The sequence below is a fragment of the Amphiura filiformis genome, unplaced genomic scaffold (assembly GCF_039555335.1).
Source record: "Amphiura filiformis unplaced genomic scaffold, Afil_fr2py scaffold_29, whole genome shotgun sequence".
NCBI classification, from domain to species: Eukaryota; Metazoa; Echinodermata; class Ophiuroidea; order Amphilepidida; family Amphiuridae; genus Amphiura; species Amphiura filiformis.
Genome location: NW_027305493.1, coordinates 670,241 through 695,829, shown reverse-complemented (window position 1 = coordinate 695,829; position 25,589 = coordinate 670,241). Strand labels below are relative to the sequence as shown.

The following is a 25,589-nucleotide window of genomic DNA, read 5'->3' as shown; positions in this document are numbered from 1 at the left end:
AGCCTAAACTTTTTCATAACCATTTTATACTAGTATTTTGATGTACTAAATATCAGTATAATTTCGAGTTCATCTGAATGCGTTCATCATGTTTAATAACATTTTTATTTATCAAAAATCGACTATGGCATAGTCTAGGGGATTGCTGGATCTTGATCTTAACGGTAGGCCTAGCGCCTACTGCGAGGGCTCTAATCAAGAGCTACAATTGAAACAAAAAGTAAAACGATAGTAGGCCTGATATTGAATTGAATACATTCGGACATGCCACATTAGGGGCTGTGCAATAATTATGAGCCCTGGGGGAGGGTAAAATTGGAGGGTGGGGCGCCTTTTAAATAAAACGCTCTAAAAAGGCTTAGGAAAACCGTACAGAAACGCTTAAATATGCAAATTTTCCTGCTCGCTGCGGTCGTAACAGGTATATAGACCATTTAAAGTTTGCAAATTGGGATCTCAAAAATTTCGCATGTGGGGGCAAAGATTTTTTTTTGCGGGCCTGGAGGGGGAGGGCAAGCGATTTTTGGCGGGCCGAGAGGGGGACAAGCGATTTTTGGCGAGCCGTTTGGAAATGTTACCCCCCTCCTCCCCCGGGGGGCTCATTATTGCACAGCCCCTTAATCATTAATATAAATAGGCCTACATGCGACATCCCTGTGCGACATTAATTTAATTAGTAGTTTCCGCAGCGAGACTACAATAACATGCGAAAGGGTAAGCGGACCGCATGCGGTACTGCACAAGACCGCTGTTTATTTTGCGACTAATTGACCTCGACACATTAAAGATGGATGCTGGCGGTCTGCACGTAAGCCTAGTCCGAATAATCAGACCCAGAACAAATTATTAATTTCTGACATTATCGTGTACTGGGTCTGAACTGTTTTCATTCGAAATCTTGATGGCAAATTGGACAATAGAAGCACATGGTGCTACTTCACAGTTTTTAATCCCCTATTCATGTTGCGTGAATCACTGATTTAGTCTCTATTGTGGACCATCCTTTTGATACTTGAGTATTTGGACAAGCGGAACAGGTTTGACAGGCCCCTTTGTCTACCTCTATGTTTGTAAACAAACGAGGAGGTCGAAATCGTCCTCCTCGCCGAATACGAAAGTCAGCGTAATAGTACGGCACTAACGTAAGCCATAGCCGTGATGGAATAAAAATGCTGAAAAAAGGTGTTCATATTGCAAGAGTAACTACATTTTCGAATCGAAGGTAATTATTTGATCTAAAATATTCTTAAAATGAATTCGGTTTCATCATCAGCGATAAATATTTCCTGAAATTGTACATTACTTTGCACCCAAATTCTGTACTTGTTTCCGGAGCTCTGCATAAGTGATTCACCGTGCCGTGCTGCAACAAGGCAGTAGCAGCGGTAGGATTTTGAACTTTTCCCATGATTTTGGGCACTTGGTAGACCTTCTAATTTTATATCTGATCTTGTATGCAAGTGAATAAAAACGCTGTCAATTAATGAATGGCCCAAGGTTAAAAAATGTACTTGTTTTTTTAATAATATAAAGTAAACGATTTCAATATCATGCTGCATGGCCGCTACCGGTATTAAAGGCGGTATACATGATTATACATGTACAGCATCCAGCATGCATGTATGTCTGAGTGCTACATGTACATGCCATGTAAATAGGTAGTCTTGCCAGCAAGACTTCAGTCTTATCATAAACATAATGACTATGGTTACACTCAGTCTCAGTTACTGGAACTATGTAGGTATCCTAGGTGAATTCAAATTTGCCATCAAACTGCACCATTTTACATATCAAATTAAAGCCCTTGAGTAAAGAAAGCCAAAACTGAAAACATTTTTGTCATAGCACTTTCCGTAACAAAGTTACATCTTGTCAAAGATTGACTTTCATCAAAAAGATTCTGCTTGCAAAATTCCCCAAAACGGCTTTTAGGGGTGTTTCTAGATCTTAATCGCATGGCGATAGCAGCTTTTTTTAATGGAACTGCTATCAAAATCCCTCTAAAATTCCATGTGCGACTTGATTATCAGTATATCACCATAAAAATCATATATTTGGGTCAAGTGAAGTATAGAAAACATATTTATGTAGGTTTCCTTCACCAACCTATTCTCGAAAAAAATTCAAATTTCTATGTAAATATGCATTGTGTTTGCGCCCGGTCTCGGCGAATTTCGCTGACTAGTAAATGTGTTAACTAAGGTTTGCCTGGGATACCTAAACTATGTAAATGGGTATGTGTATGTAAACATGTACCGGTACGTTAGCAAGGGCCAAGGCCGTACGCGTGGATGTACCTACTACCTGGCATGCTGGAAATACCATTGCACAGTCAGAGATGCGCAATATTTAGACAATAATAACTGCACACCATCTATTTTGAGGTCATTCACCTTTTCGGTAAATCCCACAACCCTTTGCGAGTAGGCCTACACCTGAGACCTCGTCATTTGATGTCACGCCAATCTGCGCCGACGGCGATGCGCACATCGTTTATCGAACATGGTTCATGCGCATTGCTAGTCAGCGTGACGTCAAATGACAAATTCTCAGGTGTACTCGCAAAGGCTTATGGGATTTACTGAAAAGGTGAATTGTGTGAAATTGTTTTGGGCTGAGGTATTTTTCCAACCGAGGAAAAATACCGAGGCCCAAAACAAAACCCGACAATTTCACACAATGACCTCAAAATAGATGGTGCAAAGTTATTATTGTCATTCATTACCGTCGTATCTAATATTTTGAACAAATCAAAATGGCATTTTATGTTATTTTATACCATAAAACGCTGTTAAATATAACCAGTTTTAATCATTGTTGTAACCTACCCTACAAAAAAATCAACCAGGCGAATATAACATTCGCGCCGACAACAAGAGCTACCAATCACAGAAGTGCGACGGCATCGCGTAGGCGTGTGCGTTGCCATAACATGTAGCTTATACACGCACGCGCGCGCAGAAGTCATTGTTGTGCGTCCGGAGTCATTGTGAGTTATTAATGCAATTAGTGCGCGGTCATGCAGGCAATCAATTTCTTTTGATTGGATTACAGGCTTCACGTATAAAATGAGGTTATGAATAAATATTAGACCGAGCAGCTGGCTTCTGTTGGGTTGAAGTAAGCTTAGTTGTCTGTTTGTCATTTGATCTAGAAATCGTCTACTATCCACGATGACACAGTGTGAACACTGGACAGAGATAGAGCATGGAACTATAAACTACTTCAGTCGCTTAATCATCGCCAATTTTCAAACACATTTAAGGGGTACTACACCCTGCCTAATTTTGTGCCTATTTTTGCATTTTTCTCAAAAATTATAGTGCATTGGTGACAAGTAAGATATATTATAGGGCAAGGACTACAACTACTGCACTGGAAATTTTATTTCAGCACAGGCAACAGTTGTGGAGTTAAAGTAGTGATTGGCTATAAAACCTTGGTGTGTCAGATAGCTTAGGGAGGGTCTTATTTGAAGCAGCTTATCCTCCTGAGCATTTTGACACCTTTTAAAAAATAATCGGTTAAAAAATGATTTGGTGCCGGCCAAAAACGACATACAAGGGGGGGGGGGGGTAATTTGGACCTTATTTTTCTACTTTTAAGCAAATATTGTGACATTAAAGATAATGTATTGTATTTTTTGGTATTTCATGGATGAATTTAGGTCCAGAAAGGTCATTTATGCAATTTGTGTTGAAAGAAAATTTTTGGTGTCTTTAAAATTGACGTTTTAGAGTAAAATCAGTCTGTGAGGGCGCTTTATCATTTAATGGCCCTTTTCGCACATATTTTTGTTTTTTTAATTCATCATACTCGAGATGATCATTGATTACACAAATTCTGAAATTTATAGTGTTTCATCACATTTGGTGTGGCTAGCTGTAGCGCTCATTTTTAATCTAGGGAAACCTGCCCATAGGAACATACAGGGGTCAACGAACTTTTGTATTACATGTAATTCAATGGAAGCGGCTGTTCAAATATTTAAATCGGTACTACGCAAAAACAAAATAAGCTGGAGAGTTCAAACTGTGGGAGATTCTGTTAATTATAAATAGCTTTCATTTGGTCATAAAAAGAACAAAATTTTAATAGGGTGTATGCGAAACAGCTTTTAGGCTGAACAGCGCCCTCACATCCTAAATTGGAGCTTCAACTCAAAATAAAAGATACAATTTTGGTAAAATTGCATAAATTGGTCCAGTGGTCCTCAAACTATGTAAATTATCATTAAAAACCATCAAAGAATAGAAAAAATGGCCATAATATTCAAAATAGTGTAAAAGAGGGGGGGGGGGTCCAAAACGAATCACCTTCTACGTCGTTTTTTGGCCCGCACCAACTCATTTTTCAGCCGATTATTTTTTAAAAGGTGTCAAAATGCTCAGGAGGATGAGCCGCTTAAAATAAGACCCTCCCCTAAGCTTTCTGAAACAGCACCCCTTTTTTCAGGCTGTTTAGCCTATGCCTAGTTACAGTCAAAAATGAGGGAAAACCAAATTTTATTTGATCAATAAATCAGTAACTACTAGCCTTGAGTTGCTGAATTTTCAGTGCAGTAGTTGTAGTCCTTGCCCCTATAATATACATATCTTACTTGTCACCAATGCGCTATAATTTTTGAGAAAAATGCAAAAATAGGCTCAAAATTGGCCAGGGGTGTAGTACCCCCTTAAAAAATTCTTTATTTTAAAAGTTTATATATATTACCAGGGTACCGAAATTTATTTTGATGACTTACATGTATCTGTATCTTCAGAGTTTGCTCATTTTTATTTTATGAGATTAACCATGCTAACAATTCGCTGATGATATGTGTCATTTGAGCAACTTTTTTGGGGTGCTGTACCCATCGTGATCTGCGTTGTTGTTTAATACTTCCAAATTTCCATTGCTTTAAACGTGGTGTTATGCTTGACTGATTCTGACATGATTTGAGATACATGTAACTCCAAAGCTCAGTCCATAATAATCAATCGTCGGTTTCTACATGTATAATATCAGTGGCCTGGAATGGATTAAGGATCGACTTCTCGATCAAATGTGTTATGTGTGCGACATGGGTAATCATGATAATTATGCAATTCATTTCAAGTAGGCCTACTTCGCCCACATCATCCCATAAAATGTGGGGCTGTAAGCTGGGTTTACATAGGAATTAAACTGTTGGTGTGCTCTAGGGGTGGAATGTGTAGCATGTTGGAATATTTCCAACCCTATACATTTTGTACAACCCAGGGATTGGCAATGGTAGAATGCACCCTGGTACTCTGGTAGTCTAGCTTCGAATTTGCTCACCAATAGCTTTTGAGGCTAGAGACATGAGCTATCAAAATCTAGCAGAAATTGATGAAGCATGACACCGTAATAGCAAGGGAAGTTCGGAAATGAACATAGCCGATTACGACGGGGTGATCGCATCAAAACTGTTGCTAAAATTGCACTTAATTAACTAAATTGACTTTAACATAACCAAATATTACAAGTGCTGTCATTTTCCCACATTCCGCGGGAAAGGTGGTTAGGAAAGTACTCGAAACTCACTCAAAAAACACAAAGAGTTGGTGCACACAAAAACACAGATGATGCTCATTGCTTTTTAATAGAAATGATGGACATCAATATTGTGTTGTTGAAATTGGGAATAGGCAGGCTGCTTTTGCCAGTACGGTCTGTCATTTTGTTCACTTTTCCTCCACGATTCTTCAATTTGTACACTCAAATACGATGGAAATAAACCTATGTAGGTGTGGTCAGTTGAGCATTTTTCTTGTGCAAATGACCTTAAAATACCTGTAAAATTACTAAGATCTGTAAAATTTTTGCCATTTTTTTAACTTGCTCCATTCATAGTTTTTTTTCTAAAAAAAACACCCAAGACACAAAATCTAGGTCACATGGGCCTGTAGAACAGGGTTTTTTTTGTCACCTAAACCTAGCTGTAATTTCAGCTTAAGTATCAAGTTAATCTTTTAATTTTATTTTCTTTTATTTGCTCTATTTTCACAGAAAAAACATGGATGTTCAAGAGAAACTGGCCAAAGACATGTAGTTCCATTCATTAAGAGGGTTGGTGCTGGTGTACATTGCGACAGTGTCATCGCATGATATGACTTAACGACACATCAAGGTCACAAATAATTGTTCCTGTATTACCACGGGCTGTGAATAAGCAAGACGAATCATGACAGTTCGGCCTCGACAGTTGGTTAATTTTGTGAAGGGTTTTCTCAAATTGAGAGGTTCAGTGCCATTTAACCAGAGGTATAGACACAGGATTGGAGGTAGAAGATTTCAAGATGCAGGACAGAAACCTATAGAGAGCCATTGTGATTCGGGAAAACCCTGGGGAAAACTACCCGCCAAAGTAGTGGACATTGTTAGATTAGATTCACTCGATTGTCGTTGTGATGCACAGCAAGTGCACTAGTTAGTAGCATGGCTACTGCATGAATCTGGAACACGATTCAAAATACATGTGAACGTAAGTACACTATTATATGTTCTATTCCATTTCTCCAAAATTTAGGGGCTGTCATTTTCTTTGGAAGAGGGGGGGGGTCAAAATGTTGTGAAGGAATTTTTAAGAGGGGCCACAAGAATATTATAATATAAGCACTTTCGACTTTGATGGCCAGATTGGGGGGGGTCATAATATTTTACTTTGCATAAATATAGCACACTGTAAATTAAACAGAAGTTTTTGCCCCTCCTATGAATATTTGATCAAGTAATTTATGCACTTAGGGTCCAAAGGGTGCGTAGTTTACTTTTGCATGCAAATAAATAGCCAAACAATGACTTGAATGCATTTTTAATTTGGTACTGATCAGACTACAGGCCTCACATGTAACTTTGGTGCTAGCTTACATATGTAAGTGCACCATGGAGAAGCCCAATTTCAGAAACCTGGAGGAAAACTTCTTCTTCTGGATAATGTCCAACACCCCTTTTATTTAAAAGGAGTCAGCCGGACAGGATTCGGTGCGAATGCAGTTTGCTTGTTATTTTCTTGCTGTTCTTGACTCTTGTAAAAGCTCCATTTTAACTTGACCTTATTTTTGAATTTTCACAACTAGGTTATATCAGTGATGTCAACTTGAAGTGAACTGTACGGTTACAAACTACTTTCAGATGTTCATTGTGACTTCAAATCATGGTGTATAGCGAACTCAACCGTGAACCATCAAAAATCTGGTATGTACAATGTACAATGAGTTTAAGGCAGGCATTTTCGGTTGGGTTTAACTTTTTGGGTACCCGACCGAGATTTTGCTACCGGAAAGAGAGCCGCATCGGGTTACCGCTTTTTTTGTTTTTGTTTTGATTTGGAGTGTCCATGGACCTAGAGCTCAATGATAGGATCATTCATGGTTGACCGATTTTTATTTTAATATGCAAAGTGATAATTTGTGTTCATATGTCATACTCTACCAATGATTGCAAAATTGATACAAATTCAATGCATTTTGAAATCATTAAAGCCAGGGACACTCCAAAACTGAGAAAAAAGATTTTAAAAAAAATTGTTGCAATTTGGTATGGTAGTGCCGTACCTGATGCGAAATCATGCGATTACCGCACAAAACATCAGGTACCGGTACAAAATTACCCGAAAATGCCTGCCGTAAATGAGTTTAGTAACTTTTTATTGGTTAATTTAAAGGATTCTAAAGGCAATAAGGTCCAATGCAAATGAATGTGTGCGGGTACCTCAAAATGGTCCAGAATGATTGAAGGCCCAGAATACTTAGTCATGGATCCCAGTCTAGGTTTTACAACTTGCACTTGCAGCAAGTACCTACTAGCAGCTGATTTGTACTTACTCTCTGTATAATTATTTGCATAAAATGTGTCAATTTCAACATGTAGTGGTTTGCATAAATCAAAATCAAATGAGAGTATTCAAATTTCATGTAATTATTCTTTTTACCACTGCAATATCTCAGGTTCAATACGGAGCCCCAGAATGTTGGAAAAAAAAAAAATAATCTCAGGAGACTCAGGGCCCTGACTTAGTAGCTTCAGGTCCTGACATAGTAACACCACGGGCCCTGACTTAGTAATTTTGGGGCCTGGAGATAGAAACAAAGGGCCCTGATATGTGTACATCCATATCAAAATGAGGCACTTGTCGGCTGCTATATTTGTCTTCCTTTACACAGTAGCAAGGAATAAATACCAGACTTATCTCAAGTGTAGGTCACTTCAAATCATTCCCAAGTTACCGTACTGGTTTAGGAATGTTCGCAGTAGGCCTATTCCTAAACCATCAGTGTGGGACATGAGAGCACCTCAGGCGTGTCAATTGCATTCTGAATACTGAAGCATGTCTTTCTGATATCAAATAATTTTCATTTTTGAAATTCACAATATAATACAAATTTTATGACAAATTATTAAAATTTGATATTTTTCAAATTTTGATATATAACAGTCCTCGAAATAATTTTATAAATCTAATGATATATTCTTAAAGTGTATGTAGCTGGGAGGAAAAGCCGACGATCAATTGAAAATTTTGACCTTTTACTTTTATATTGAAGATATGGATTTTTTTCCCAAAAAGACCTATTTTTTGTTGGTGTTTTGTTGAAAAAATCCATATCTTCAATACTGAAAGGTCAAAATTTTCAATTGATCGTCGGCTTTTCATCCCACCTACATACACTTTAAGTATAAATCATCAGATTTATAAAATTTACTTCAAGTACTGTTAAATATCAAAATATCAATTTTTAATGATTTGCCATAAAATGTGTATTACATTGCTAATTTCAAAAAATCAAAATTATTTGATATCAGAAGGACATTCTTCGTATTCAGAATGCAATTGATATGTCTGATGTGCTCTAATGTCCCACAATAAATACTGTCCAAACGTTCATACCCCTTCCTTAATCTTGATAAGAAAAATGTATTAAATTTAAATATTTTTAATTGTTACTTTTGGTTTATTTTACAGATGAAATTTGAACTGGAACTGGAAGGAACCACCTGTAGCAACAAGCTAAAGCAAGATATAGATCGAGATAGTGATAGTGATGATGATGTGAAAAAAACAATTGACATAAAAAGACAACTTGTCAACACCATGACAGATAGGGTCTACATGTAGGCCTACCTATCATTTAGGCTTGGATCACTAGTAGACATCACCTGATGTTCATTTCATATTTTACCCTGGTGGGGATTCTTCAAAATATTTTGTACAGGGATGTGCCACTGTCATACTGACTTATGAATGCTGACTTTCTCTATACCTAATTTTTGTTTTGCAACCCAATTTTTCACAAAAATCACTCAAATATACCTCGATTGGGCACATTTGTCTCCATTGAAAACCACCACCGATATACCAAACTCACTGAAAATGTTTGCAGGAAGAACCCTCCCCTGGATTTTACAACAGTGGAAGTGAGTCCTAATGTTAATTCAATTACATTGAAATCGAATTGAAATGAATTTTGGGCGATTTTCATTTCAATGCATTGGAATTGAATTTGAATCAAAATGAGTGGGCTTGGGCATGAATTGAATTGGATTGGAATTGAAATCATCGTTCATAGCGAAGAATTAAATTGGATTGGAATTGAAATCATGTTGAGTGATGAAGAATGAAGTGGAATCGAAATGAAATTCAGCTTTGATTTCAATTCAGCATTTCAATTCACAAGCAGATGTCTGTGATTCCAGATCATTTCACCTGTAAAAAGTGCCCTTCCCCATTCTGAATTCTGATACACTTCCAGGTCTATTCACACAAGAGACACACATTAAAAACTTTTGGCACTAATCATAGAGCCCCTATTTTTCTCGAGCTCCTAATTTTTATGCTCAAAAGTCATTGTACATTAATTTGAACAAATTGTGAGAAAACCATTAAAGAAAATGCATATACCCGGTATCTTTGACAGCTTTTCTCACACTTTTTTAAAAGTACAAGGATTTTGGGTGTAAAATCTTTATAGGACTACAATGTAGGAGGAGCAAGAGACAAGTAGGGGATATCTATAAAAGTATCAAAACTTTTTGACATCTTTGAGGTCAGTGTGGGGACAGGGTCCCATTATCGATCGTACCACACACCTTAAGTTTAAAAATAATGTGCATGGTGGACAAGAAGTTAAGACAAAATATGAAGTCAGTCACCAAAGAACTAAGAATTTCCAAAGTTATAAAATATCTTCTGTTGAAATGCTTTTGTGATGCAGTTTGATCAGCTCGTAATCGGCGGGCCTTATAACATCGCGGAAATCATTGGATTTTTTTCTTTTTGTATGAAATAGGTGTGTATCACTTGTTGCTTGAGAAATTGTACAAAATAATGCACTTGTACTGAGCTAATGCAGTTCCCCTCGGGGCTTGTGCATTTAGACGCATCAACACCTTAGTATGTGTGCATTGTTTTGTACAATTTCACTCCCAACAAGACTTGGTGATATGCATTTATTAACCTAGAAGTATGCACATGTTACATACTCTAATTATAACTGTATTATAGCTCTAGCAAAGATGGAAGTGCTGTTGGTTGGTCATGTATGATGTACCTGTGGACTGGACAGTGTTATTGGTAAATCAGCACAGTGTTGAGCAATTTCCTGAAAATGTGTTCAGAATTGTAGATTGTGAATATATGAAATCAAAATTTATATTAATTAGAAATTAAGAACACACTTTTCAATATAAATATAGGGTTTTAAGTAAATAATAGGAAGGGGTAAAAGTAGGCCCTGCTTATCACCTTTGTATAGTGGTCAAAAAATTTAAATGGTTTCAATTGTTTTAAAAATCCTTATTTCTTCTTCTAGCCCTGGGAATTAAAGGAGGATGGTATTATCAACCATCTCATCTCTAGCTCCACTTTTCTCCATCAAAATGGTGATTTTGGTATCAGTGGAAAGTCCATATTTTTTCTCATTGACCCTGTGAAATATTAGGGCTTAAAGATTATATATTTTGTTTGGAATTTACATTTCATAAAATTGTTAAGAATATGTTATTCTACTAGTTCTGCTGAATTTTAAGAATGTGAAATGTACATGTGAAAGTCTTTGAATTTTGCCATTTCCACAATGCTGGCTGCTTTGTTATGATTCTTGTATTTCATTTATTTTATTTAGTCTTTTATTTATTTATTTATTTATTTATTTATTTATTACACTTTATCACTGGTACATGTATATACAATAATTATAATATAACATCAAAATATATTGCACATGAATATTCAAAAGTACATACAAAAAAAAGGAAGTATAGATAACATTTTACACCAGTGAAAGGCAAGGACTAACAGGTGCAAAGCACCTCTAGGACAGTCCCACCATGGATCAAAACATTGAGGACACCCCCTCCCCCTCCCAAAAGGAAAAAAAACCTACACAAGCCTACAACCAGTACACTGGCAACATGTAACCCAAGAGCATCAAAACTCTCCTCTAGTTTGTTCTTGTACCACTCAGAGAGCTGGCTCTTAAAAGAGGACATGTTGACAGTGGATCTAATGTTAAGTATGCATATTCAAAATAATACAGACACTGCCAGTAAAATTTGATAATTTTAAATAACAATTGTATTAATATTATAAAAATGTAACACTTGTTTTAGGTTTTACAACTTTGTGTATTTTTGTTTGCATAATACATGTATACTGACCACATGTTGGAATACTTTGTGTGTGTTTAGAAAAATAAAGTGACAATAAATAAGAATACAATTTAACATGTATTTATGTGTTTGTTTTCATGGTGACTTGTGTAAGGGCTGATCAATATTAGACAAGTTAATTGTTGAGCTTATTTAATGGCAATGGGTGAAACAAGAAAGAAAAAAAAAACGCCAAAATTTATCAGGAAAACAATTTTAAGCAAAATATGTTAATGTTTTTGAGCTGAAAACAATTGAATTAATAAATTGCCTCAAAATATTCTCTTTGTGATGCTTTTTATCTTTCACATTCACCCCTTGCACAAAGAAGTTTTTTTTTCTTTGGTATAAAAAAGGCATTGGTGTAAAACTGCAATTTTTGCCAAAAGTTTTGTTTTGATGAGGGGTGGTGCAAGTTGTTTTGAAATGTCCAAATCCGTGAATGCAATGCCTGCTGATCGAATTCCAATAAAACTCAATTTTTGAATAAGATTCATTCTCCACAGTGATATACCAACATGGATATGGGGTGGACCCTGAGTGATCCCATGTTCCAAATACCTGGACAAAATTGATAAATGCACTGATGTACATTTTCTCAATAGACCCATTTCATACTAAATTTCTATTCAATTCATTACACCTCCAGACGCCTGAACTTGTCAGGGGTGGTGCAATAATTATGTGTACCCAGAAATGGGGGTGGTGAATTATAGGGGGGCAAAGATTTTCTGGCAGGCCAAAGGGGGAAGCATTTTTTTTGGCAGGTCGAAAGGGCGGGCCAAGCACTTTTCGGCGGGGTGGGGGGCATGCAATTTTTGGCACAGATATTTTTGGCACCATTTCTATATTACACCCTAAAAAGGTGTAGGAACACGTTCAAATATGCAAAATTTCTTGCTCGCTGCGATCGCACTATATGATAAGACAAGGTTTTACATTCAGGTTCCCAAAAATCTTTTGGCACGTCAAAAAGGGGGGGGCAAAGATCTTTTGGTAAGGCCAAAGGTGGGGGGGGGCAAGCCATTTTTGGCAGACCATTTTGAGAATTCACCATCCCGGGGTACACATAATTATTGCACCACCCCTCAGCAACGCACACATCATGCAGTGGCGGCGCCAAGCGGCGTGACATTTTCCCCAATCTTGGGCTTTGTCTTGGTACTACACAGTTAAATGTAAGAATTTGAACTTTTAAGTCCAACTCGTAATTTTGTAAGAAATTTGGACCCATTGATATACCAAAAGTTTTGGCCAAATCTAACACAAATTAATTGCCTTAGTTTTTACAACTTACAACCAAGCATTTTTGAGAAATTTCAAACATTTTGGCTACAGTAATGCAAAGTTGATCTATTTTCCAAAAGGAATTAAGAAAATTTTGAAAACAATGACCCATCCATATGCCTATTTTACAATCCGAGTGCCTACTTTAGGGGCATTCGTTTCTTTGAAAGGGGGATCCCGATGTGCATCACCGCATGTGGAAATGCAATTTGGGATGTGTAGTTCCGCATGCGGATGTGCGTGACGGAATGTGCAGTTTCGCATGCGGAACTGCAAGCGGATGTGTGCAATACTGCATGCGGTGCTGCACATATAACGGTCGGTTGTAATACCTGGTTTGAGACCTTGACGTGTTTTTGAGACCATAACGTGTTTTTGAGACCATAACGTGTTTTTGAGACCATAACGTGTTTTTGAGACCATAACATGTTTTTGAGACCATAACGTGTTTTTGAGACCATAACGTGTTTTTGAGACCATAACGTGTTTTTGAGACCATAACATGTTTTTGAGACCATAACGTGTTTTTGAGACCATAACATGTTTTTGAGACCATAACGTGTTTTTGAGACCATAACGTGTTTTTGAGACCATAACGTGTTTTTGAGACCATAACATGTTTTTGAGACCATACCGTGTTTTTGAGACCATAACGTGTTTTTGAGACCATAACGTGTTTTTGAGACCATAACGTGTTTTTGAGACCATAACTGTGTTTTTGAGACCATAACGTGTTTTTGAGACATTAACGTGTTTTTGAGACCATAACATGTTTTTGAGACCATAACGTGTTTTTGAGACCATAACGTGTTTTTGAGACCATAACGTGTTTTTGAGACCATAACATGTTTTTGAGACCATAACGTGTTTTTGAGACCATAACATGTTTTTGAGACCATAATGTGTTTTTGAGACCATAACGAGTTTTTGAGACCATAACGTGTTTTTGAGACCATAACATGTTTTTGAGACCATAACGTGTTTTTGAGACCATAACGTGTTTCTGAGACCATAACGTGTTTTTGAGACATTTCTCTGTTTTTGAGACCTTTCTCTGTTTTGAGACCTTTCTCTGTATTTGAGACCTTTCTCTGTATTTGAGACCTTCCTCTGTTTTTGAGACCTTTCTCTGTTTTGAGACCTTTCTCTGTATTTGAGACCTTTCTCTGTTTTTGAGACCTTTCTCTGTTTTTGAGACCTTTCTCTGTTTTTTGAGACCTTTCTCTGTTTTTGAGACCTTTCTCTGTGTTTGAGACCTTTCTCTGTGTTTGAGACCTTTCTCTGTTTTTGAGACCTTTCTCTGTTTTTGAGACCTTTCTCTGTTTTTGAGACCTTTCTCTGTTTTTGAGACCTTTCTCTGTTTTTGAGACCTTTCTCTGTTTTTGAGACCTTTCTCTGAATTTGAGACCTTTCTCTGTTTTTGAGACCTTTCTCTGTTTTTGAGACCTTTCTCTGTATTTGAGACCTTTCTCTGTTTTTGAGACCTTTCTCTGTTTTTGAGACCTTTCTCTGTTTTTGAGACCTTTCTCTGTATTTGAGACCTTTCCCTGTTTTTGAGACCTTTATATACTATTGAGACATTGTTGTGTGTTTGTTTCTAAGACCTTTCTCTGTTTTTGAGACCGTATTGTGCTATTGAGACATTACTGTGTGTTTGTTTCTGAGAGCTTTCTGTGTTTTTGAGACCTTATTATACTTTTGAGACCCTTGTGTGGTTTTGAGACCCTTTTGGCCCTCATGGCCGCCCATAGAGGTTGGTCATGGTGCGTTTGCCTCAGTCCACAGTGGGGAAGCTGTAGGGATCGTTAAGAAATCGCTTGCGACGAAAGTAGCTGTGAAAATGTTGAAAGGTTTGTATATTTTCTGACATTGACACAAATTGTCATTAGAGCCATAATGTATACTGTATACCATCTATTTGTTTTTAAAACCTGACATTACTGACAAGGGTCCATTTCACTAAATCTAAAAACTCAAGTAACCATTCGCAAAGTTACGAATACCCATTACTGGACTTAACTTTACGAAGGGTCCCTGTAGTAAATCCCTATTACTTACGAAGGGTGCCGTTCGTAAGTGAGTTTAGTGAAATGAAACTTACGACTCGTCGTAAGTTACGCACGCTCTCGGTAACTTACGAAGCTTCGTAAAGTTTAGTGAAATGGACCAGGTGTCCGACGAAGATTTTCTGCATTTTGCCCTATAGCGAAGCTACCACAGTGGGTGTGAACATAGACTGAAGTTTTATACTGCAATCAATAATTATTTTAATGATAATATCTCTGTATCTGTAGCCCGGATCTGTAGTTCATTATTTTATTGGTTTATTTATTTACAGAAGGCGCGTCTGACACAGATCGTAGAGACTTTATTAAAGAATTGGAGCTCTACAAATCACTTGATAAACATCCAAATATCATATCGTTTTTCGGCTGTTGTACTGAGGGCGGTAAGATGTCTTTGCTTCTAATTCTCTTCAAAGATTAATTTTATTTATTAAAATTTGGCAATTTTTTGCCTCCTTCTTTTCAATTAACTTTTAATCTATTAGCGTTCTGAGCACATTTTAATGCAACCTGAGACAAATAGTTTGCAACCAAACTCCATACAAACTACATCATCGCACATAATTTACAATACCCTGTGCAAAGAAAAGAAAACGACAAAAAAATGTCACATTAGGATTTAAATTGTAACTTTGTTCATTATTGAAATCAGAGCTAACCAATACAAAAAAGCAAATAAAAAACAAATAAAAAAGTGTAGTATGAAAGAAACAAAATATAAACAAACACTTATATTTTAGTTCCTTATTATTACATAGGATTTTCTTTTATTCCAATCACCATTAGAGCCGATGTATTTAATCCTGGAATATGCACCCAATGGAAGTTTACAGAGCCATTTAAGCAGAATTCGTACGGGCGAGGATGGTTATTTGCAGCCTGATGTGGAGAGCTTGTCACCTAATGACATCTTTGCGTTTGGATCACAGATCGCAAACGGGATGGAGTATCTAGCGTCGAAACACGTAAGTTATCTACATAACAAAACAAATCACTAAACCAGGCCTAATGAAAATTATTTACTCGTTAGAGTCCTCACCAAGTAACCAACGAGTGGCTGGGATGGCACCAACCTCTTGTATCCTCCAATGTACGAGCCATTTTAAGAGCTGGTTTCTCGAACCATGGCTAGTGGTCAGGCTTCCTAGGCAATTAGTGCAATTATACTAGTGCCTACAATTTCACATCGTATATCACCTAGAAAGATAAACCAATAAAATTGACCCACATTGGTAGGGCTAGCCTGCTGGCTAAGGAAGCCTGACAACTAGCCAAGCTTCGGACCTATGGAATCGGACCTAAATGACTAGTATCAACATTCGGACCAACCTTTGCTCTCATGTTAGTGACCTTGTTTATCTGCCATTTTGAAGAGTTACTTGGATGTCTCTTTTATTTCAATTCATATAAAGTTCTTATGCATTAAGTTTGAATGTAATATTAATTTTTCTTTTTTGAAACATTTCTTTCACTTAAACTCAAATTTTCGACATTTTGGCGTACATCTCAAAGTTACTTTTTAGATGTACGTACATCCTCTGAGATTTCATAATTTTGCGAGGACGGGCTTAGATTACGACGATAGCGCACAGTGTCGACGTCCTATACGATAAATATAAATTTAATACTCCGTTGGTGAGCGACGGGCGAGTGGTATTTCACCGAACGCAAGAAAAGGAGTTCTATCTTTACTGAACAGGAGTTCTATCTGATTGGCTAGCAATCGATCGCTTAGGTCGCTTAGTAGTCAACTACAAACTCAAAACTGAGTTTGTATTCAATTCGATTGAAATCGATATTCTATTATTGGCGTAGATAAAGAGAGTGATAGTGTGTCAATAATGTACATTGTATTGCAGCTGGATTTTACATACATTCCTTTATATTATTATTTCTCAAACAGTTGAATATGATCACAATTTTTACCCAGGATTTCAAATTTTTTACCCGCAAATTGCAGTTAAACATATCCACAGCAAAATACCGGTCCTCACTAATTAGTGTATTTAATTTCCAGTTAGTGCATTTAAGATAAAACCTGACAACAAATAAAATTTTCTTGCAATAGAAATATCATATGGGATACTGATATGGTAGGCCGCAACCGCCACAACGTGGAGCTGCTACGCATAGCTGACTTTTTGCTCAGTGGAGCCAAATTGACCAATCATGATCATGTTAGAGTTTTTCATTACTCGGAGGTAAAACTGACCAATTAAGTACGACTTACTCATTACGTGAAGAGAATTTATTCATTAAGAATTTGCCAGACGAGCGTCACGTAGTTGCAAGATATCCTCGGTCACGAAAGTTATGATTCAAAAAGTAGTTTATGAAAAGTACGAACTGACTTATTATTAAGATGGACATGCACTCATAAGAAACTCATACAGTATTGTACATAACTATATAGCTAGGCAGAGTGGTGGTAAACTATGCACACAGTTCTGCGATCTGCAGTGTATCGCCGGGAGCTAATTTGTATAACTTGCGCGGTGCCCCTGCGGAATTCGACCTTCAGCAAACTGCAAACCAGTCCGGATTTACTTTATATACTAGTAGTAGGCCATACATACTGTAGTTACTGTCCGTTTTCCTATACACAATACTCAGTGCGCTCACCATTGACGCGTGACCTCTACAAATAGTGTATGTTAGAAGTATAGGCCATTGCCTAGTTGACGTCACTGTGTAAAAAATAACCGGCCAATATTTAAAGTATTCTCTGAAATTCTAGAAAATATAGTTTTGTAACATGTCCTAAATTTTTAGCTAATTTAGGTGTTTGGAAATATTGGTACTTTAGTGTTTTAGGAAGGATATGTAAACGACAGATAACACCAAAAAATATGAAGAAATTATTTCTAAACCGTGTTAAGTCATTAAGCTTCTCATTTTCAAGAACGCTGGTTAACAATAAGCAGACTATTGTCTCATTTCGTAAACAAAAGCCCACAGTATTGTTACCTTGCGTTCGCTTTATAATCGTTCACCCAACTGAAACTATAATACCAGCTCATTGCTCATTGCACAGGTAAAACAGACACAAGTGCAGTGTGTATTTAACCAGAGAAGATCTGATGTAATATAGTTGAGCTGTTTTCATTGAGTGTTATCTTGGTTTAATAGCTTTTAATGGGGTTTAAGTCCTTCAAAGGTCGTGGTGAATTCTACTGTAGACATGACTGCATCATGATTATTTTAAAGTCAACAACATTCAACAATATGATCACCGTGATAGTATGACAGTATCAGTACCGTGGGTGTCAGTGATCCTGGCCTGACACAGTAGATAAAGAAACAAACAAACACGCCACACACATGACACATGCATACAAGGTAACATTGACTATACACTAATCAAACAATGGTATTGATCCTGTACAACTGGTCGTGGTTTATTTACAATCGATTCATTTAAAATCCCCATAGTAAACATTAATTTTGGCAAGAGTTTTTCTCTCTGGAACGAGGATGCATCCACTGGCTCCGCGTAATGAAAAGATCTAACATGATTGGTCAATTTAGCTCCGCGAAGCGAAAAGTAAGCTACGCGTAGCAGCTCCACGTTGTGGCGGTTACGGCCAGCCATATACTGATCATGCGAAAATCGTAAAAACATAGAATAGAAACAGTGTGGCAGGCTCTCAAAATCCCAAATTGTATGCTTAGCCTAAGTCGCTCGGCCTATCTCGAATAAAATCACCATGCGTAGCTATTGAAAAACGTGAGGATTCATCGTACTATCACGGCAATTTTTAACACGAAGATATAGGGATGATGACGGTGTGATTAACTTACTCTCATATAGTGCGTTCACAGAGATTTAGCGTGTCGGAATGTGCTTCTTGGTGATGGCATGGTTTGCAAACTCAGTGATTTTGGATTGGCAAGAGACATGGAAAATGAGAACCAATATGAGATGAAATCAAAGGTAAGTTTGGATAGAATAGGAACATCCATATATCCAGCTAATAGTTTTGTTCATAATAAAGGGTATTTTTTGACCATAAATTTCCAAAGAGCCAATGTACTTGTCTGGACTTGAACCGACAGGCAGTACATAGGTCGTTTTGTCACGTTTTTGCATTGCAATTGGCGCCACTACTTCCAATGAGGCCTTCAGTATATCAATAGACAAAATGGTAAATGGAAATAATAATAAGAAATCCGCCAAGATTTTCATTTTTTAAATAACCAAAAAGGCTACATCTTGATAAACATTGCCACGTTTTAAGCTATTGTTCCAAAAATACTTATCTGCTATCTTCTGTTTGTTCTGTGGTAAATTGAAGGGAAAATTTTATGGAAATCCAAATGTAATATGTATACATTTTTGCATGAATAATATAAAAGTTTTAGTTAATGTATATTATGAGAGTGCGTAGTCCCATTAATTGGTGTGAAGGAACTTCACCTTGACATTCGTCTATTGGCGCATGGCATTCGTCTATTTTGACATTCGTCCATTTCTTCGATACTTAGGGGCGAGTTCCTGTCCGTTGGATGGCGATTGAGTCTTTGTTACAGAATGTCTATACATCTAAGAGTGACGTCTGGTCGTTTGGTGTGGTGCTTTGGGAACTGGTAACCTTTGGTAAGTACCAATATAAGCTTATCCAATACGCCGCAAATGATACTTCAACCTCTAATGGCCTTTTCAAGATAAAATATATATATCATGATAATATAGCATAATAGTATAACTATAGATAACTAGTCTAAAGAAGATACAGAAGCTTCTTTCAATATGGACATGCATAGTATAGAGTATTGGTACACTGTATAATTTACTATTTGGTGCTGCCAAGTATGATTAATACTAATTGTAGGAATTGCTAGCTACTTTCTAAGATAAGAAAGTTGCCTTAAGTTTCCATCCAAATCTCTAATAACAACACTAAAAGAGACGGACAGTGTTTATCTACGTGGCATCTCCATCAGCAAGGATCTACCCATAAGCACCCATGGTCGCCAGAATGGTAAAGACTGCATAGCCAACGACTTCGTCTGCTTCGGCGGGATACCCCCTGAGACAGCCCATAAAGGGATGTAATTTACAAAACCATAGTTTATTCTCCCGGGGTTTATCCAACATGGAATATGCATACTGTACTGCGCAAGCTCTACATGTATTGAAACAACCCCATCTTAACATCCCAACATAATGAAATCCAGAGGCGCGCGGGACACTCGAATCGCATTATAGGCATCATTGAGAATGAACCCAACTCCTACTACATTACCTTGGGGGTCATCGCAAAGCAATAGGTTTCCGCCAGGCGGCATAGGACACGCAACACGGACGTACGAGGCTGGCGAAGATACAGGGCTGACAGCCCCATTCACAATACACGGTTAGCGATTATAAATGGACAATTAACATATTTGCAGTGGGGTACTTTGCAGAACCCCAGCGGTTTTAGAGTAAGATAATTTTGCTTTGACACCACATAACAAATTTAGAATTGTTTGTGAAGATTTCATGATTATGTGTTAATCCAATGGCGACGTATAAAATAGCGATATCGCATCCACCATCATCTGGTTTCCGCTCTCTTTTATCCTGTAAGTTTAGTAAGCACCGGATATCGTACGTCAGATACTCCCAGAGTTTTATACAGTTAACCAACGCGCTAGATATTAGATTAATCAAACAGTCTGCTATAAAATCCCAAGAATAAAGATCCAACTAGTTCTCCCACATACTAGATCATTTCTCACCCTTACTCTTCAGGCATAATGAAATGCCTTACCAGCACATATAGCTTCAAAGTGATTTGCAGAGCTTCAAGTGTGTAAATTGTTAATTTGGCGTAAACCCGTCGGCGTTACGTAAATAGATAATTGCTGTTAATGCCTAGATTAGCTTTGAAATTAAAAATATAATGTAGCGTGTTATAATGTCATGATGAATGATTTGATTGTAGTTAATATTATAATATCTTATGTTTTTTCTGTAGGTTCTCATCCATATCCGGGGTTCTCGTCAAGAGAAGTTATTGTCCAAATTCAAAAGGGATACCGACTTCCCAAACCCAAACATTGTAGTGACGAAATGTAAGTATAACATTCTGCCTTAATAGTGCTTAGTTTGTTACCGTTGTGTCAAATTTCACCAAGTTTAACCGCTGCTTCAGCGTTTACCTCGATCTTAACTCTCTTCACGTTTCTGAACATTTCAGAATTGTACATTTTCATGACCATATTTGGAATCAGCATGCAAAATTCATTAAAATGAGTACAAACAAGACAAGTATTGATTGGTTCAGCGATTCTTGAAATAAATGATAAAATAATTAGCTATCATATACTTTTTGAATTTTGACAATTGACCTCTCAGTTCTTGATATATAAGAATTTTACGAAACTACCTAATTTTTAATATATGTGACCGTACAGCACGAATGAGCCGTAAATGTCCTCAATTGTATTCTGAGTTACAGTGTAAAATGGGCATGAAGGTCATATTCATAGGTATTTCAATTTGGTGCTACGTGTATCTCATTAAATGAGATACACGTAGCACCAAATTGAGGTACCTATGAATACGACCTTCATGCCCATTTTACACTGTAACTCAGAATACAATTGAGGACATTTACGGCTCATTCGTGCTGTACGGTCACATATGTTGTTATGTTTGGTTTGGACACTTAAATACCCAAAAACATAAGTTTCCGACGATCCAGTTCTTTCAGGGACACCCTGTACAAACCTGTTAATAGCCATTGCCAAAGGCGAATGAAAAGGCCATTTCCTGGAAAGTTGGATGAAACCGTTTCCACCATCGAATAGTCATATCATTTCTGTATGATAAACATGTAAACTGGCAATCTCAGGGACAGGGAAAATGACTTCTTGGAATTAAAGCTATGAAGATAAATTGCTTAAAACTTAACGGGATCTGCAGAGCAATGAAAACTTAGAATACAAATTGCTTACGGGTTGAAGCAACTGTTTCGCTCGCGCATCTATACGGCGTCTTTAAGTAGGGATAACCGTCAAAATTTCATGTTGCCCCTATTGCTACAAAAGATTGTTTTCTGGATAGAACTCATCAATAGAAGTATTTTGGTGGTTAAATGGTCAAAATCGGTCAAAAACTTTTCGAATTATGAATTTTCAAAGTTTCCCATTCTGACCGGTCATTGGAACGAAATAAAATGACAAGGTCCAAAAATATCAATTGGGAGCAAAATTGGCATAAGCATATATTTACCTTTATATATTTCTTTATTTTAACATATATGCAAACATGAAACAAGCATATTGTGAAAGTATCAAAGGGTTTCTTATGAAATGGCACTTTACTAGTCAATGGCATAAATTATTTTTTCAAACCGAGGCATTGAAATCATGCATTTAGCAAACATTTGCCAAAAATCATCCAAGATGGCCGATATGGCACAAAATCAAAATTGCACTAAGTCCAGGTAAACTTTTTTTTTCACAACCAAAAATTTCGATGTTATTGGGTTTAATTTGACCAATTAGTAGGTGTATGCAAATTAAATCTTAAGTGTCATTGAAGGTCATTGACTCATTCACAACAATAGAGGTTATCCACTTCACTCATCATGCTCATGTGTGACTTCTAACAAAAGGTGCTGGTTGCCGTAGTATTCCTCATTCAAAACAATTCAATACATGACCTCGGAGTTACCTGCATGACTTTCGCGGGCTATTTTGAAACAGTTATGGTTGCACATTCAGGTACTTCTTTTGAAAGTTCTAAACAAGGTATACACCAATCCGAGAAGCGTTTACTGTATTTGGCCCTCTATTGACGGCAACACAGATGTACCAGAGCGGGAGATTTAATTCGTAATTCAATACTCATGATTGTGTATTGAATATCACTGTTGTGTACAATTCCCGGGTACAATACTATATAGCACAAAATAAATAATGGATGGAACCCCCGACCTCGGGACACCGCAGTTTTACATCGGGGACACCGCAGTAATGGCGAAGTCGGATAGGTGTATAGCCAGCAGCAAGTTGTAGATGGTATGGGCCTAAATATAAGAAAACGTTTAGGGTTGAAATCAGGTGAAAAATACATCAAATGAGCACGAAACTTCACATTTATGTTCAGAAAGGTGTCTTCTTAGCGTGATTCGAAAGGAGTATGGATTTTTCAAAGGGAAGCTGGTGGGTTAATTTGTAACTTGAGATCTACTTGTTCAATATTTTAACCTTTTTACAGAGGGTATGATAGAGGTATTACTGGCAAGTCTACCAAATTTCAGCTCAGTAGGCTACGTTTTTCACCTGAAATTATTGACATGAATATTTTGTGCCATTCTTGAGCAGTGCTGAACTCAGCCACTGGCAATTAAGCGCACTGTGGCGATGGACCAATTTTGACTCGTACTTACAGGAAAATGAAATAAGTTATGTTGCTGTAATTTGCAAGATAGTTACAAAATATAATTGGCATTAACTTCCAAAATTGTTACAGAAAAATATTGAAAAATAAAAGAATGAGATCAATTTAGAAATGTCTGTGCAAGCAGTGCACAGTTGAGCTCCCTGCATGTCTATGGGAGTGTTCTAATCAAGTTGATGGTTCATTGGTCATCCCTACTTTAAGCGCATGCGTGTGTACACCAGCGCTTTGAGCGAACGCTAGCGATTCGAGGCTACGTCCAATGCGCAATGACCTCACTGCCACACCAGGGTGAAACCTAGTATAGTTAAGTTACTTGTATTAAAAACGATCAGATAATGTTGTTCAATTCGATATTTTAAAGGTATGAAATGATGCAAAGCTGCTGGAGGACAAACCCAAATGACAGACCAACCTTTAAAACCTTACGTGATGAGCTGGAAAACATGCTTGGAAACGCCACGGTAAGCATACTGAAAAACACTATTATTGTCTTTATTCCTGCATACAAACGAATCCGAGATAAACTGTGAACCGTCCCGTTGCATTATAATGACTACAGCGGGCGGCTTTGATGACTACTTTGGTAGTGCAGAGCCGTTTTGACATGATCGCTACTCGCGCCCGGAGAATCGCTTATGGCATCTAACTGGTTATATAGCGGCGGTTTACAGTCATGTGGTATTTGTCAGTAAGTAGAAATCACAACTATTCCCAAGGTTGATCCATTTGCTTGTCACTTCAGTATATGGAGGTTTCATGTACGCCACGGATCACTAGCCCTAGAGGCACAACAACGATATTGGAGCACGTGAAAATGAAATATCACCTACAGAGTGCTAATATTCCTTACAAAGCATGGGTTTGAATAACGCGCAAAAGATTCACAGAGGATGATAATAGTTTGTTTGCCCTCCACCACACTTGACCGACTCTCAATGCAGGTCATTTTTATCAACCTTTTAATCTTTCGTTCAAGTGCCCTAATGGTTGATTTAAAGATTGTTGACCAAATCAACAGCCTCGTACCCAAGTTTATCGTATCAAAATGGAGATTTGGGTATGAGAAGAAATATCTTTTTTTTCGCATAAAGCAGGTGAAATTTTAGGCCCGAAATAAGTCCGTGTATATATGTTGTGAATAAAAAAGTAAAAATGCGGTTTTTTTTTTGCTTCTAATATCAAGACCTCTAGTACAATTTTTAAATTGTTAAAACTCAAAACTTAGGAATCATTTTGGTACAGGTCTGAATGTATAGTACAAAACACAATATTCTGAACATGCCTATTTAAAATATAGACGAATATTTTTACTGCAAATCCTTGTACCTAGAAATAAACGATTTCTGTCGAGCGGATCAAAAATCACAACGTTTTTCTTTGTTTTGTCTCTAGGGATACCTTATGATGACTGATTTTAATGAGGAAGCTTACGTTTATCTTGAGCCAAACCAAAGCAGCCAGAGCCATAGCGCATCTCAATCTGCCCGAGGTTCAGCACAAGATAACGCTGGGTATGAAAATGAACCAGAGCAACCAACACAATTAGTTACTAGAAACACTGACATGCGAGATTCTAGAAATACCGGCGAAAGTAAGGGTACAACCGCTACCATGGCGAAAAACAACAGTGTTGATACAGGGTTGAAAGAGGATGGCATATCACCATTGGGCTTCAAAACTGGTAGAGGCGACCCAAAACTTGTGGATGAAGGTCAAACGCAGAAAAAGCCACCGCTTCCTCGACAACCTTCAGCTTGGTTTTGAGCATCAAACGCTGTTACAAACAGCATCTGTTATAGTATTAATGGTTCCGCCATCGCAATCACGGATAATGTCGTATTAGACCGGACCTTTGCAATAGCGTCATGTTGAGGAACTTTGTCAATATTATCATCCATTAACAATATTTCTGGATTTATATTAAAATAAGTATAGCGCTAAATCTTAGTCTTCGAATTATTATAGTGCGTCAATATAGTGCGTGATTTCTGAAATCATGTTGGAAATATAATTTAGCAAACTCGTGTATATTAATTGATAGCGTCGTTTATGTTCACTTTTTACACATTTACACTTATCTTACATAATAGTAATATATATATACAAAGTAAATCAAAAGGGTTTACATAAATAATTGACCGTGTGTAAAACTTTGATGCAATGTAAATATATCAGCTTTTTTGAAC

The 25,589-nt window shown here is 37.2% G+C and overlaps 1 protein-coding gene and 1 long non-coding RNA gene across 4 annotated transcripts; both read left to right on the top strand.

Moving 5' to 3' along the window:
- The first annotated feature begins 1,203 nt into the window (after positions 1–1,203).
- LOC140143807 (uncharacterized) lies at positions 1,204–10,343 on the top strand. Of its 3 annotated transcripts, none has more exons than XR_011857800.1 (4): positions 1,206–1,222; positions 6,013–6,487; positions 7,083–7,200; positions 8,969–10,339. It is a non-coding gene; the product is annotated as an uncharacterized lncRNA (long non-coding RNA). The 3 variants fall into 3 exon arrangements; XR_011857799.1 differs by lacking the exon at positions 1,206–1,222 and adding an exon at positions 4,985–5,066; XR_011857801.1 differs by lacking the exon at positions 6,013–6,487 and having other exon boundaries at positions 1,204–1,222; positions 8,969–10,343.
- Positions 10,344–10,518: 175 nt separating this feature from the next.
- LOC140143820 (tyrosine kinase receptor Cad96Ca-like) lies at positions 10,519–25,336 on the top strand. Its single transcript, XM_072165631.1, has 9 exons — positions 10,519–10,533; positions 14,693–14,789; positions 15,278–15,388; positions 15,792–15,970; positions 18,817–18,939; positions 19,491–19,602; positions 20,969–21,065; positions 23,765–23,864; positions 24,796–25,336. Exons 1-9 carry the CDS (start codon positions 10,519–10,521, stop codon positions 25,165–25,167), a joined length of 1,206 nt encoding a protein of 401 aa, XP_072021732.1. The 3' UTR covers positions 25,168–25,336.
- Positions 25,337–25,589: the final 253 nt, after the last annotated feature.